A 16,622-nucleotide genomic window follows, 5' to 3' on the forward strand; every position below is an offset into this window, starting at 1 on the left:
CTCACATAATTCCATTTTAAATAAAGACAAATATAAAACCATCAATCAGATAACTCCAAAGGATAACTCATAAACAGATTTCCATTATAATTTCCCCATTTCCTTAATTTATAGGCACATTACAATCACACGGTATTTCCAGTTTTGCTCATTAGCATTCCCAGCCACCCCTAGTCTAACCCTCAACCCATATGGCCTGTTAATTCATATACTGGTGGACAACAGTTGAAATTCAAACAATATATTGGCTTTCATTCTCAGCTGGATTTGCTCTCTTTAGGCTGTTGTGATAGTTTCTTCAGGTCGGTGTACTTTGGGGTACACAAATAATATTTAATGCCTGTACTAATCAGTATTTGGTTTCTCAACAGCATATGATTATCATGCTAAGATTTGAACAAAATGACAGTTGGTACAGATGTCCTTCCTGCTGCTTGCCATTCCTTCCAGGACTTTGTCTATACAATGTACTGAAAACTTCATTTGTTTCAAAGTAGTTCCAATGCAGAATATCTGGGTGAACCACTTTGGGGGACTCCCACCGTGATGCCTAGAGATATTACATAAGCATAGCATCGATGCCTTCAATGTGCGGCTACCGATCCTCCTTTGTCCACTTAAAAAATATAGGTCTGTGTGTAAATGGATACTCTGGGTCACCATGTTAACAGTGTTGAAAGATCAAATCTACTTGCAGATTCTTTTTGGACTAAAAAGACAAGATATTAAAATCACTAGCTTTAAAAGACCTTTTATTATTCTTAAATATTTACAACTCATGGGTTAAAATATTTATCAATTTATTACCAATAGGTTATTTGTTGGGATTTTGCTTGAAAGGAGCTTCATCTGTTATCTTGTACCACTTTTATTTCTTATGGAAGAGAATTCCAGGTTATCTTCCTAACTTTTTACATTCTTCTTTCTAGACATTTTGAAGGAGCCACCTGGCTATCATAGGAGAGTTCACGGACAGCCTCGTTAACAGGCTTTCTAGTTTCCCATCTCTGAAAAGAAGGCCCCACTTACTTCCTTAGCTACTGCCACATAACAGTTCCTAAATAACCTAGCGTGAAAAGCACAGTCCAATACAAATAGACATCAAGTGACCTCAAATGTATACCATAGCATTCCAACGGAAAACAATAAGTGCGTAACAGTGATTCAATAATGAAGACTGATTGGCAATGGAATCTCTTTTAAGAGAAACACAATAATGGGAATATGGAGCCATAGCAAGGATTACTTCTGAGAAAAGTATCACGGATTCCACTTAAATAAACAAAAAAGCCCGTCAGGCTAAATAGTCCCTTCGTACACTACTATTGTTAGACCCCAAAAAGAAAGATCTTAGAGATTTAAGAAAATCACTATAAATTACTCTATAACTTATGTTTTGCATGGTTTTAAAACATTCACAATGCTCTAATTTATTTATTTAATCTTACATGAAAATATAAAAAAATAAATATTGCCAGGCGTATCTTGCTGACATTTTAAAAACCCACAAATAAATAACTTGAAATGCTACCTAGAAAAATTGCTCCTGAATACTTATTGTTAATTATGGAGGACTCAAGCAAGTCTATTTTTACATAGCATTCTTAAACTGAAAAACCTACAAAACAAGCCTAAATTTTAATGCCCTTAAATGATCAAAATGTAATGCTAAGGGAAAGAAAATAATACAAGCCAAAACTGGAGTGCAAACACCTTTTTTGCTGTAGGTTTTAATAGAAAAGGTTTGTGGACTAATGGGATTCCTTCCCAAGGGCATGCTGGAAACATGGAAAATGATGTCAGAGAAACTGGGAATCCTTCCTCAAGCAACTTCTTATCCTATTTCAGTTTCCTGAAACATCCCTGGTTAAGACTCTTGTGATTAAAAAGACAGACAAGCATTTATAAAAGTCCGTCAGGTTCCTCCTCATTGAAGCTGAAGTCACACACTAGAGACAGGTGGTCTGAAGGATAATTGAAAGATGGTAGCCGGTTGGGTCCGATCTGCTCCTCAGTGAGCAAATCGAGAGCCGACCTCACACGCAGAGCATGCTGAGAGTACCAGATGTAATCCAGCGTATGGCGGCACTCCCCCGAGGTCCGGATCTTCCAGGTGGTGTACGGGGGCTCGGACTGCCCGTCAGCGCTCAGCAGCTTGTACGCGCTGCTCAGGTTGAGGCTGGAGGAAGCGAAGTGCTTGTACACCTCCTCTGTCGGCTCGGCATTGAAGTCCCCACAAACAATAAGGGGGACCTTGGCTCCGTGGGTGATGTTCTGCAAGTTCTGGAGGAGGTCACAGCCTTGAGCCGAGCGAAATCGTTCCCAGCCAGGCCGTGCTTTTAAGTGGGTGACAGCAATACAGAACTGTCGACTGGACTCCTTGCACTCCAGAGTTTGTGCGATGGCCACCTGATTGGTTTTCAGTGTCATGGCCGTCAGCCGGATATTGGCACTGTTGACTAGCTTGAATCGGTTCTGGAGGAAAAACAAGGCGCAGCCATCTGGTCCGTTGTTGTGTTCCACATCTAGACAAGGGGACCAGGGCTTGGGGAAAAACGTGCCTTGATAGCCCAATCTACCGAGGAGTGGTTGGAAGGTGTCAAAATAGTGGTCCACCTCTTGGAGGCACAATATATCGGGGTGGTAGGCTAGGATTTCTTCTAGGATGAGACATTTCCTTTCTTCCCACTTGAGTGCTTCCACAGGGCATTGTACAAAGTTGTCTTTTCCTTCTCCAAGAGCTGAAATATAAAAGCCAGTCAGCTGTCACAGGTACTTAGAAGTCATGGTTCTACAGCAGCTAAGTACCTGGAAGTCTCTTTGACACTACCCAAGACCCTCAGAACGCTTTCTCTATTTCAGATGTTTTGGGTGTTTCTTCTCTGTCTAAACTGTATTAACCAACCAAACTGGGGCGCCTAGGTGGCTCAGTCGGTTAAGCGTCTGACTCTTGATTTTGGCTGAGATCATGATCTCAGGGTCATGAGATTGAGCCCTACATTGGGCTCTGCTCTGAGTGTGGAGCCTGCTTCAGATTCTCTCTCCCTCTGCCGCCCCCCCCCATTATGTGCGCACACATACACGCACTCTCTGTCTCTCAAAAAAATCCCAAAACAAACAAAACCTACCAAACTAAATAATCTCTTAATATCCAGATAAGGCAAGCAATTTATTATTCTTTCATATTAAAACTGTTTCATATGACTATATTCTAGGATGAAAAATCTAAAGTTTGAGTCTTAAACAGTGTTCTTTACAATCCCTGGGATAGAAACTATGTCAGATGAAACAAATGTATTTAACCTTATATGCTAACTTTTTAAAAAAGATTTTATTTATTTGAGAGAGAGATCACGTGTAGGGGGGAGGGGGAGAGGGGTAGAGCTTGGGTAGAGCCCAATGTGGGTCTCAATCCCAGGATCCTGGGAGCATGACCTGAGCCAAAAGCAGCCACTCAGCTGACTGAGCCACCCAGATGCCCATATGCTTTTTTTTTTCCCCAAAGATTTAATTTGTTTATTTGATAGAGAGAGAGAGACAGCGAGAGACGGAACACGAGCAGGGGGAGTGGGACAGGGAGAAGCAGGCTTCCCCCCAAGCAGGGAGCCTGATACAGGGCTCGATCCCATGACCCTGGGATCATGACCTGAGCTGAAGGCAGACGCTTAACGACTGAGCCACCCAGGCGCCCCAAACTTTATTTTTTTTAAAATAAGATTTTATTTTTAAGTAATCTCTACACCAAACGTGGAGCCTGAACTCACAACCCCAAGATCAAGAGTCGCATGCTCTACTGACTGAGCTGGCCAGGCGCCCCATCTATACACTAATTTTAATACTTAGCTGTAATGAGCCATATGGAACTTATCTTAAACAGGCAGTTTTTCCTATTTATGGACAAAGACCTGGGGAGGGGGGAATCTAAGATTGAAAAGTCAGGGTATATGCCCTTCTTTAAAAAGCTGCCTTTCTTTTTCTTAAAATTTTTCAACTGCTACATGAAAGGCAATACTAGAGCTCACTGATACATCTTTTTAATTCAGCAGACCTAGGAAAGGAGTCCTTTCTACTGTAACAAAATAGTACCTTAATGAACAGAGAACTGAAGCAATATCCCTTTGACCTCAAGTTATACAGACGCATATGGGTGGGAATCTGGCCCCAAGAATACCAAAACTCACCACCTCACCACCACCCACAGAGCCCCCATTCCCTGCAAAAAGTCCTACCTGTTACCCATTTGGCAGATTCTGTTTCTCCCTTACAAATGCTATGTTAGTGCTGTGGACTGAGAGTTGAAGGCAACAGAAAGTTTGAAGCTGATAAAAGACAGGGTCCTTTAAACATGGAAGGTAAGGTATAAATCTTGAGTGCTGGATTTATTTGTGAAAATTGGACGGCCTTCTTTCTTACACCTTCCCCTTCTGGGAGCTCCCCGTGCTGCCCTAGTCACCCCATCCTCCTACGGCGCAATCTGCCCACACCTCTTCCTCCCATATAACGTCATCAGTGCTCCAGGCGTGTGCACAACAGAAAGGCAGTCACAGCCAAGTTAACTGCTCGGGTACAAAAGCATCAGGCATACCTTGGGCGAGGATGTTCCATTGCATGACCCGAATAGGTGGGTGGCTACTGGGGCAATCTGTCCTCAGATCCACGAAATCCCTCTGGAACCGGGGAGGTCGAGTGTGCAGGACAGCCCTGCATTCCTCAAGGAGTTCTTTAGGATCAATGGGCTCCAGATGCTCTGCGTCAGGTGACACCAAATATTCCGGGTGCTGGGAGGCGGCGCTGCTGCTCAGGGTCTTGGCGAGAGCGCTGTAGAGCCTGCTCGTACCGTTTCCCATGGGACACACTACAGGAAGGGAAAGCACAGTCGTACACTCAAGCTCCTCTTCCTGCCTTTCTTCTATTTGCACTCAGCTCAACTAGCAAGATAAAACATTTGCTGTCCACGGAAGCCAAGAACTTGACTGAGGGTCATGTCGCCAGGTTCGTGTATGAAGCCATTTCTGCAGAGGTGCTCTAAAGGAGTTTCTAGGTTCTAACTTTCTTCTAGGACAGGTTAATTGAAATACTAATGTTAAAATTGGTCTCTGATTAACTAAGATAATTCTTTTAAGGGAGAAATACCTTGATCTTTATGGTCCCTTCTAATTTAGGATGCGTCTTCATAATTTATAAACCCAGCTTTATTATGAAAGCATGGCTTGACAAAATCCACGTTCCTTTTTCTAAATATTTTATTACAAACTTGAAGTCCAGTTTGTAGAGAGCCAAATATTAGAAAGCCCATGATAATCCTGGAGAAAAGGTGAGGTGAGAGCAGGCGGCTGCTCTGGCCTCCTCGTCCACACAGATCCCTCTGTTACGGAAAGTAACAGCTGGGTTACATCCATATCCAGTTCTCTCAGATCTTAACTATCCATCAGGGCCTGGCTTTCTGTAGCACTCTGAACATCACGGAACAACACAGCCTATAGTATCAACTGCCAGATTTCCTAAGAATCCAGAACAAGGGCTGGAAGTAGAAGGGCTAAGAAAAGGTTGCCCACCTGTGCTGGACCCTGAAAGGAAAATGGTATGGAGAGGAGCAGAAGGCACGCCGCGCTCAGTGCATTTTCTAGGGCTTCACTTTTTATCCCGAGAGATTATAATGCACTTAGGAGAGGAGAGCACGATCTCCCAGTGATTAGCCTGACAAAAGTTCTACCTGTAAGCAGGTGACTGCTCTTTTTTACACTTCATTACAGTAGCAATTAGGGTCAAGTTTTACCTGGAACCACCTCCAAGAGTCTGTGTAGGATGAATCACTGTTTGGAGGAATCTGGATTTCCCTACCACACCCACATCCTTGCCTTCTCTTGAAAGACACACGGTTTTCTTATAAAATACATTCTCTGGCAGGCTGATTACATCCGAAACCAGCAGTCAATCAGATTCACTGTGGCAGGTCACAAAAGCAAGTCCAAATATTTACCAACAAATGTCCTTAAACATCAAGGTCAATAAGCATGCAAGCATGCTCTCTATTGTTCCTTTTCATCAACTCAACATAGTTGTGGTTTTTCCCCCCAGGAAGACTACCAGATTAAGGCAAAGAAACACATCATACATTTGCGTGTACGTGCATCTTGAAGCAAGCCTGTTCGTTCTCACACACACATATATACATGCGCAAATGCATGCACACACCTGTTTCCAAAGTGTTTGATTTGAATATATTAAATTCTTTTTAATCAATCTGCTTGTCTATCTGAGTACATGGGTCCAAAGGAAGAAGTTTTCTTCTTGGCTGGTAGTACAACTTTGAAAATCTTTCTTCTGTACTTCTAGTTTTTAAGAAAAAAGAAGTTAAAGGTCTTACTGGTTGGTTTCTCAAGTGTCGTCTCCAGAAGAGGAGCACCACCTCATGGTAAACCCGAATGTCACACAGCCACCAGAGCAAACTCACGAGGCACCATGGGGCATTTTACATGGGAAACATACGGCAACATCTGGCCTAGGTCGGCCTCTAAGCGCACCACTAGCTGAATGTCGTTCAGTTCCAACGGGACTGCTCCACATCCTTTCCATCTATCTTTGTCAAGCTGAGTTTTGGGTGGTTATTGTGATAAAAAGCAAGTATGTAAAAATGAGCATGAAAAAGAGAGTAATACTATCCAACTACGAGTTATGTGAAGCCAGAAAAACCATCTTGAACTGCACTTTCTTCTAAAAAGTTAAAAAACCTTCACATAAAGAGAGTAAGGAACAGAAAAACATCCATTTCAGACAATGAAAGCATACCAGAAAGACATGCCCAGAAAGCAAAGCAAAGCTGTATCTTATTGCAAACGAGCTAGAAGTCATTAAGAAAATGACAGAATAGGGGCGCCTGGGTAGCACAGCAGTTAAGCGTCTGCCTTCGGCTCAGGGCATGATCCCGGCGTTATGGGATCCAGCCCCATGTCAGGCTCCTCTGCTGTGAGCCTGCTTCTTCCTCTCCCACTCCCCCTGCGGGTGTTCCCTCTCTCGCTGGCTGTCTCTATCTCTGTCGAATAAATAAATAAAATCTTAAAAAAAAAAAAAGAAAATGACAGAATAGCCTAAATCAGAATTAGGAAACTCAGAAATAAGGCAACAAAGAGAATTAGTTATTAAAAAAAAAAAAGAGGAGATAGACTATTTGAGAGATAGTGGTAATATTATGTGCTTAATTTAAGCAAAGATAGTTATATATGGGTAGTTATATATGGGTAACGGGAATTCTGGTAGCAGGAAAACCAATGCAAGGAAATGAAACAAATACTAATAGCTACATGTAAATCAAGAAAACTTTTGAGTACAAAATTTCAATCACGCAGGGTTGAAATAAGTTCTGGAGATATAATTTCAGCATGGTAACTATAGTTAATACTAAAATATTCTTGAAATCTCTTAAGTAATCTCAACACACACACACAAGGTAACTGTGAGGTGACAGATGCGTTAATTAGCTTGGTTGAGGTAATCATTTCACAATGAATATGTATACCAAAACACGTGATATACCTTAACTATATACTATTTTCATCTGTTAATTATATCAAGCTGGAAAAAAATAAAATGGTTTAACAGAAAAAATTAAATAAGGTTAAAAAAGACATGTATCATGGATATATTTAAACACCAGATACATAAAGGTCTTTTTTTTTCTAAAAAAAGAAAAAACAAAACAAAAAACATATTCAAAACTACATATTAAAAAACACATCACATACCTGAGAATATCAACCCAGAATGACCAACACCAACTGGACTGTGAAGAAAAAGAAAAAAACACCTTGGGCATCTAGGCAAAAACATCAAGTAACTTATAAGGAAAATAAAATTAGGCTATCATCAGACTGCAACTGCAATGTTTTATGCCAAGAGAAAATGAAGTTACATATTTAAATATTTAACTCCAACTTTATATATCTGGCTCATCTGTATGTGAGCAAGGAATTTATATCCAGCAACACTGGAATATGACTCCATGAGCCCTTCTTGAGGAAAGTATACAGCAGGGCTGACAAACTGTAGCCAGAGGTATTTTTGTATAGTCCTCGAGCTAAGAATGGTTTTAAAAGGTTGTTAAACACACAAACATGATCCTGGAGTCCCAGGATCGAGTCCTGCATTGGGCTCCCTGCTCAGCGGGAAGTCCACTTCTCCCTCTGACCCCCTCCCGTGCTCGCTCTCTGGCTCTCTTCCTTTCTCTCAAATAAATAAAATCTTTAAAAAAATAAAATAAACACACAGACACACAGACGCATATACACAATATGGAATAGGATCCCTTTTGGCCTTCAAAGCCTAAATTTACTATCCAATTCTTGTCAGAAAAATTTTTGCCACCTCTGGAACTAAAGCACAAACTTCAGACCAAAATGATCAGCAAGACTTTGATATAAGATGGGCGGTAAGCATTAAACATACAGTTACTTAGAAAATCAAGTCTAAATGAGGTTAAGAGAGTACAATATATAATGCCTATGTGATCCCACAACGAACTTATGAAGACTTAATACAACTGAAGGGGGGGAGCAGGGACCAGAATGAGGAAAATATATTCAATTAAAAATTTCAAACTGGGGCACCTCATTGGCTCAGTTGGAAGAACATGCAATTCTTGATCCTGGGGTAGTGAGTTCGAGGCCCACTTTGAGTGTAGAGGTTACTAAAAAAATTGAAAAATAAACTTAAAAAATTGTAAACTGTTTTCAGTGATCATAATTAGTAGTGGTAATGTTTGGATTGTTATTCTGACTGTTATGCAGATGTGAAACGAAGCAAATGGATATTCTAATTCCATCATTCTCTGTTGTCCTTTTTTCTGGTTTAGTTTTGAAAATGCATTTATAGGCTATTAGCCACACACTCAAGGAAAACACTCTTTCTTGCCAAAGCCAACTCATTTTGGACCACCAGCAGATGATTAAATTTGATCATCTATTGGTGACTGGGCCTCTCAAAGTCTTCTGGCGGTTTTCAATACTTCAATCTACCCTCAAAAGACAAAGCTTTTCAGCAAAAAAGATGAACACATCACAGCACCGCTAAGTACTAAGGCCTTGAATGGGACAGGCATCCACAGACCAACTCCAGTCCTGTTCTATCACTGTTTAGCTGTGCACAGCTCTCCAGACCTGCTTACAGACCTTTCACATCAGGGCTTGTTCAAGGATCCTAATTTCCTCAAGAATTTTTGGAAAATGCATCTAGGTTAGAATAGATGGCAACCTCAAAGTAACATCTCTATTATTTGTACTACAGACATACATATTTCTATTAAGAAAACTTGCATGCAAGTACGCCTGGGTGGCTCAGTCGGTTAAGTGTCTGCCTTTGGCTCAGGTCATGTCCTGGGATCAAGTCCCACATCTGGCTCTTTGCTCAGCGTGGAGCCCACTTCTGCACCCCCCTCGCCCCATGCTCTTGCTCTCGTGCAAGCTCTCTGACAAATAAAGAAATAAAATTAAAAAAAAACTTGCATGTACCAGTCAGAATGACTTTTATTCCTATATTTGAGACCCAGAATGGACAATTTCATGTGTTAACAGTACAGCTGACTCTGAACAACACAGGTTTAAACACGTGATCCAATTATATGTGGATTTTTTATACTACATACTCTAAGTGTATTTTCTCTTCCTTATGATTTTCTTAATAGCACCTTCTCTTCTCTAGCTTGCTTTATTATACAAATACGGTATATAATACAAATAACATACAAAATATGTGCTAATCAACTGTTATGTTATCAGTAAGGCTTCCAGTCAACAGTAGGCTATTAGTGCTAAGTTTTGGGGGAGTCAAAAGTTACGTTCAAATTTTTGATTGTGCAGGGGTTTGGTTCCCCCACCCTCTCTATGTTGTTCAAGAGTCAACTGTACTTGGGTATGGAATGCACTGAAAATAGCCTTTAAAAAAGTTTTACTAGCACAGACCGTTTGTTCTTATTTCACTGTAATTCATTTACCTGAGAAAGATGTCATTTGTCTAAATTTCAAGTAAGAGACTAGGTAGAAGGCTATCGTTAGGGTATATTTATTATAATCCTGTCTCTGCTCCTTAGCTCTTACACGAACTCAAGGATGGTCCCTAAGGTGGACTAACGCCAATGTGAGTATCAAGTTAGGTAGTTAACAAAGTGACACAGCACATGCCTTCTAACACCGCAGTACCTAGGAAGTCGATTAACAAATCAACCTGTTACACAGTGAGTCTAAATTAGGAGAGAGCCAGATAATTCTGAAAGATGTCCCTACCAGTCCACCCTTCTCTTACACACCCGAGGGCCCCCTATGTGGCAGGCTCTGTCCTCGCAGCACACTGTGCAACTGAATCACCTCCACCTTTTACTCTCTTGGGTGTGGTCTGGGACAAAACTCTAATCTTCATAATCTAATCTAAGTCCTTGGGGATAATTTGCCTGCAGTATTTTCATTTTCCTATTCTCTGAGTTTTGAAAAGGGCACTTCATACCAGTAAGGTACCTGTTGATCTTTTCTATCGAGAAGTTACCAAGTATTTGGGGAAAGATTAATACACATGAACTAATGAGAGAAAAACTGAGTGTTTACTATGTGTAACAGGCTAGGGTATAGTAAGGGTTAAAACAATCAGGATAGGTAACAATCAGAAAAAGACTGTAAAAAAAAGACGACTTAAAATGTGGAGCTTTAATTCCTGACTAAACCACTAACTTGGTCCATCATAGATAGTAGCCACCATAATTTCCTGCCTCACTCTCCCAAACACACATAGGCACACTGGACACCAGCCTAGTACTCTAGCCCACTGGAGGTAGATCAGTGGACAGACAGACAAAGATCTGTCCTCTTGGAGCTTATGCTGCAGTGGGGATATACAAGACAATGGTCATATGGTGAAAAGTGTTATGGAGAAAAATAAAGGAGGAAGAGGAAATAGGGTGGAATGCTAGTGGGTGGGGAGTTGCTGATTTATGTGGGATGCCCAGGGAGGTCTCACTAAAAGATGGAATTTGAGCAGAGACCTGAACGTGGTAAGGAAATAAATCCAGAAGTCTTAATGGAGATCCAATGGAAGAACATTCTGGATAGAAAGAACAGCAAATGCAAAAACCCTAAGAAAGGAACATGGTTGGTAAGGCTGATAAATAGCAACACACTGAAATTATTTACAGGATGAATAACAGATGAGGTCAGTGAAGCAGTGAGGACAGGGAAGCAGATTATATAGTGCACTGTAGTCCATTCTAAGGACTTGAGCCTTTATCTGATATGGGAAGCCACTGGAGAATGTTAAGCAGAAATAAGAATTTGATTTACATTAAAAAAAAAAAAATCTCACTGGGGACCCCTGGGTGGCTCAGTTGGTTAAGCATCTGCCTTCGGCTCAGGTCATGATCCCAAGGTCCTGGGATTGAGCCCTGCTTGGGGCTCCCTGCTCAGCACAGAGCTGTCCCCCCGCCCCCCTTATACCACGCACTCTCTGTCAGATAAATAAAGTCTTAAAAAAAAATACACTACATTGTAGGGAAATAAGGGCAGACATAGAAAATGCATTAGAGGACAATTACAATAATCCAGGCAAAAGACAGTGGTAGCTTGGACTAGTGACAGTAAAGTGGCTGGATTCTGAAAAATTCTAATTGGAGCAAGTTAAAGTGATAACCTGGATGTGGTTTGAGAGAGAAAGAATAGTCAAAAAGTCCCAAAGGTCGCCAGCAGAGCAATTAGAAAGATGAAGTTCACAGTAGTGGAGAGGAAGATTTGATGGGGCTGGCAGAAAAAAGGGGTTTGGTAATTGGATATGATTGAGGCTTAGGAGAAAGGAACAAACTGGAAATAAATGTTTGGGAGAAGTCAGTGGACACCTGAGACTAAAGTGAGTTGAGAGAGAAAACAGGTCAAAGGACTGAACTCTGGAGAAAACTGGGGAGGATGTGGTGAAAATCCGAGGATGACATACCAGGGAAGCTGCAGAGGGAAGGGGCACAATCTTCCCGGAAACAAAGTTAAGAAAGTGATTCATCCATGACCTAGTTATCTCCTGTGTCAAATGCTACTGATATTTCAAGGAAAATAAAAGCAGACCATCTGGATTTAGCAATACGGAAAACTTCGGTGGCTTTAACAACAGGGATTTCCAACTTCTGGTGGAGTTGTGGGGAAAGAGGAAATAGGACAGAGCGGAGAAGTAATTTGGGAAAATTCTGCTCTGAAAGAGGAGAGAAATGGGAGTCGTGACTAGATATGGAGGCAAGAGAATTTTTGGAGGCTATTATACATGTTTACTAGTGGGAGTGACACAACAGAGGAAAAAAACACTGAAGCAGGAGGCTTTGGACACGATGGGCAAGAGGAAGCCCACAAATCCTCTCCCCAAAAAGCACTATAAATCTGAACAGGACTGTCAAAACAACCATTTCAATGCTCTGGATATAGACCAAAGGATACAGCAAAGAGAAGCTTGTATTCACGAAAGCTACTGAACTTTAGATAAGAACAGTGTAGTCTGTGCCATCCCTGCTCTGGAGCTAGTCCCCCCAGCCCCTCAAGCTCTATGGGAGTAGTTCAACTAGGGCAGCAAAGATACTGAATTACCAAGCCCAGGCCCCGCTGGCTTCACTGGTGTGTCTGTCCAATATGTGAATAAGAAATACCACTCCTTCACACACTGCCATTTATACCCTCCCATGTATAGCCCCTCTGGAAGACAGTTTGGCAGGTTTTTATAAATTAAGCAGACTTACCATATGGCTCAGAACTCATGCCCCTAGGTATTTTACCTACAGTGACCTGAAAACTTCTGTTCATGCAAAAAATATGTACACAAATGTTAAAAAGCAATTATATTAATAATCGCCTCAAACTGGAAGCAATCAAGATGCCCTTTATCGTGTGAATGGATAAACAACTACAGGACATCCTTATAATGAACAGTATCCAGCAATGAAAAGGAAGAAGCTGTTCATCTGCGAGATTCACCCATGCAACATGGATGAATCTCAAATGCATTCTGTGATGAAAGAAGCCAGACGCTAAAACTTCTATGGTTTTGTTCATACAACACCCTGGAAAAGGCAAAACTATATGGATTGGTAGCTGCCAGAGGATGGGGGTTGGGGAGCAGCAGTGGCTGACTGCTCTGGGTGATGGAACCACTCTGTACAGCACTAGGGTGGCAGATACACAACCCTATGCATTTGTCAAAACCCAAACAACTGTCCATCAGAAAGAATAAACTTCAATGTGTACAAATTTAAAACATCAGAAGATGGAATGGTCAAGACGGAATGCAGATTTTGACAAATGAATCTAACTGTATTACAAATGTATGGCAATCTCACGAAAGGGGTTCAGTAGAAAAGGAGCTGGGATCTGAGTAATTTTGGAAAACTGCATTTTAATGGGAAACTATCCAACTCAAGACTAAAGGAACTGTAGTTGGTAAAGTTTCTCACTGGGGTTAGCAGGTGTTAACAATTCCCAAACTGCTTCACATACACACTGGCGTTGAACAAGTAAATGGACAGTGCGAGTCATATTTCCATCTGACAGAGAATGAAGTTAGAGATAGGCAAGGTAAAAAGGCTAGGATGAGGGGCACTTGGGGGGCGCAGTCGTTAGGCATCTGCCTTCGGCTCAGGGCGTGATCCCGGCGTTATGGGATCGAGCCCCACATCAGGCTCCTCCGCTACGAGCCTGCTTTTTCCTCTCCCACTCCCCCTGCTTATGTTCCCTCTCTCGCTGTCAAATAAATAAATAAAATCTTTGAAAAAAAAAAAAAGGCTAGGATGAATCATGTGGTACTGAACTAGAGTCAGATATCAGGATGAATTCATGTTTCACTTACTATACACACAGATACAGAAATAATTATAGATATGTGTACTGTAGGACCCTGGTTTTCCACTTGCTGTCTGCCATTAGCTAACCATTTAGCTATCTCTGCCATCTACCTGCTTTTTGCCTTGCCACAAACATGTATTTTACATATTTATATGTCCAGGATTATTGTGAGGATAAAAATAAAGACATGAGTCTAAAAAATTTTTTAAATATTTTATTTATTTATTTGCCAGAGAGAGAGCACAAGCGGGGGGGAGCAGTGGGCAGAGGGAGAAGCAGGCTTCCCACTGAGCAAGGAAGGAGCCCGATCATGACCTGAGCCGAAGGCAAGATGCTTAACCAACTGAGCCACCCAGGCGTCCCTAAAACATGTTTTATAAAACTTTACACCTAAGGGCTTTTGCTTGGCTTATTTATTTATTTCTGGCCCGAGGTGGTCCTGACGCCTTGTCTTTGACTCCTCAGCAGATACTGCATTTCTGAGATGACGAACACTTTAAAAGTTAAAAATGTCATTAGAAAAAAGTCATTTCACATGTTACTGTGTGGACATATATAATAAATGCACACAAATATTTATATGACTATATATATAATTTGTAAAAAAGGTATTTTAAGCCAGTCAATGTAACAACTGACAAGACAAATAAAGCCTACATGCCCCAATTCAGTACATACCCGTGGCATATATTAATATCTGATGAGCTTCACAAAATGATTATTTTTTCTACAGTAAATATGTGCTATTTCTTAGAGTATTCCCTTTCGTCTTTTAAAAAATGCTGGTCTTGACCCAACGAAATTGAGTTTACAACCCAGTAATGAAACTGTCCTAGTAACAGTTCTCCAGGAGCAGTCTACAGACCCTTCGGGAGGTTTGAGATCCTTTCAGAGGCATACATGGCCAAAACTACTTTCATAATAAGACACCATTTTTCCTTTTTTAACCGTGTTCGTATCTGTTTTACCCACAAACATGTTAAAACTGCTGCTGCCTTGGCGCCTGGGTGGCTTAGTCGTCAAGCGTCTGCCTTCAGCTCAGGTCATGATCCCAGAAGCGTTCTGGGATCGAGCCCCGCACTGGGAATCCCTGCTCAGCAGGAAGCCTGCATCTCCCTCTCCCACTTCCCCTGCGCGTGTTCCCTCTCTCGCTGCCTCTCTGTCAAATAAATAAATAAAATCTCAAAAACAACAACCTGCTGCTGCCTTGGCACTAATCAGGCATTGGCATCAGACTCCACTAGCAGCCATAGTATTCTTCACCACCACACACTCTCAGTCTTAGAAAAGTCAGTTTTACTTAAAAATGTCCTTAATGGGGGCGCCTGGGTGGCTCAGTCATTAAGCATCTGCCTTTGGCTCAGGTCATGATCCCAGGGTCCTGTGATCGAGCCCCGCGTCGGCTCTCTGCTCCGCGGGAGGCCTGCTTCTCCCCCACTACCTCTGCTTGTGTTCCCTCTATCAGACTGTCTCTCTCTGTGTCAAATAAATAAGTAAAATCTTTAAAAAAAAAAATGTCCTTAAGGAGGCAGTAGTATTTCTGTTAAATCTGGAACCTTGACATGTCTTTTTAATAGGTGACAATGGAAAATACACATAAAGCACTTTTGCTGCATACCAAAATACAACATCTTACAGAAAAGCACTTGGGTTGTGAAGTGAACTAGCCCCTTTTTTTTCACGGAACACCATTTTTGCCCTAAGGTAAACCTGGCAAATTATAGTTTATCAGATAAGGATATCAGACATTTTCACTAAAATGTATAAGCGAGCCTGTCATTTTAAGGAAAACAAAAGACCATATTTCTGTCAATGATAAAAATTCCAGGGGAAAACTTCGGAAAACTTTTAACTTTTATCAGGAGCAGGACAGGTTCCCAATACTTAAAGACTTCTGACAAGACGGGGAGTATATTAACTAATGCTATTTTTGATACTGTATAGTATCTGAAAGATCTGCATAGCCCAGTTAACCAACATTTTCCAAATAACCAATACAAAATCATTCATGGATAAAAAATCCATTCAAAATACCAGACAAATCACTTTTAACGTCACAGAATACAAAAAGTTCATTGATACGGCACCAGATTCCATGTTGCAAATAACTACTAACATAGAAACTACAACAAAGTATATCCACAATGATCTAAAAATGCTGTTAAAATAATTTTTTCCAACTATGTATCTGTGAAAGACTGGATTTTCTTCATAGACTTTAAACAAAACAACATATCACAACATACTGAACGTAGAAGCAGATATGAGAATCCTAGCTGTCTCCTATTAAGCCACTTGAAGAGATTTCCAAAAATGTAAAACAATGCTACTCTTTTAACTAATTTCTTTTTGTTATGGAAAATATAGCTACTTCTCCATAAAAATGTTATTTATGTTAATATTGATTTTATTATACTAAATGATAAACATCTTTACATTTTCTCATGTTCTACTTTCTAACATATTTATCGATATGTATATGAATATATAAGCCACATAAATAGAAGTTCTTTGAGCTCTCAAATTTTTTTAAGAATGTAAAAGGATCCAGAGAGTAAAAAATGATAATTTCTATTCTAGATCAACCATCTTTTAAGTGCGGACATCCTGTTCGGGGGGGGGGGGGGGGGGGGGAAGAAAAAAAGGAAATCCCCATAGGAAGAAAATGAGAACTTTACTTTTATTAAAAAAACCCCAAAACAATAGATTGAAGGCAGACATGTATATACTCAATACGAACACAGAGCACAGATCTAAGTTTGTTGTAAACTGGTAGAG

The 16,622-nt window shown here is 40.9% G+C and overlaps 1 protein-coding gene across 1 annotated transcript in view; it reads right to left on the reverse strand.

Moving 5' to 3' along the window:
* Positions 1-735: 735 nt before the first annotated feature.
* Positions 736-16,622, reverse strand: part of NOCT (nocturnin) — a 27,568-nt gene continuing 11,681 nt past the window's right edge. The window contains 2 exon segments of the mRNA XM_011220884.3: positions 736-2,741; positions 4,586-4,855. Coding sequence (XP_011219186.2) covers positions 1,903-2,741; positions 4,586-4,855 — 1,109 coding nt within the window. The 3' untranslated portion in view covers positions 736-1,902.

Source organism: Ailuropoda melanoleuca, chromosome 5 (genome assembly GCF_002007445.2).
Source record: "Ailuropoda melanoleuca isolate Jingjing chromosome 5, ASM200744v2, whole genome shotgun sequence".
Classification (NCBI taxonomy): domain Eukaryota; kingdom Metazoa; phylum Chordata; class Mammalia; order Carnivora; family Ursidae; genus Ailuropoda; species Ailuropoda melanoleuca.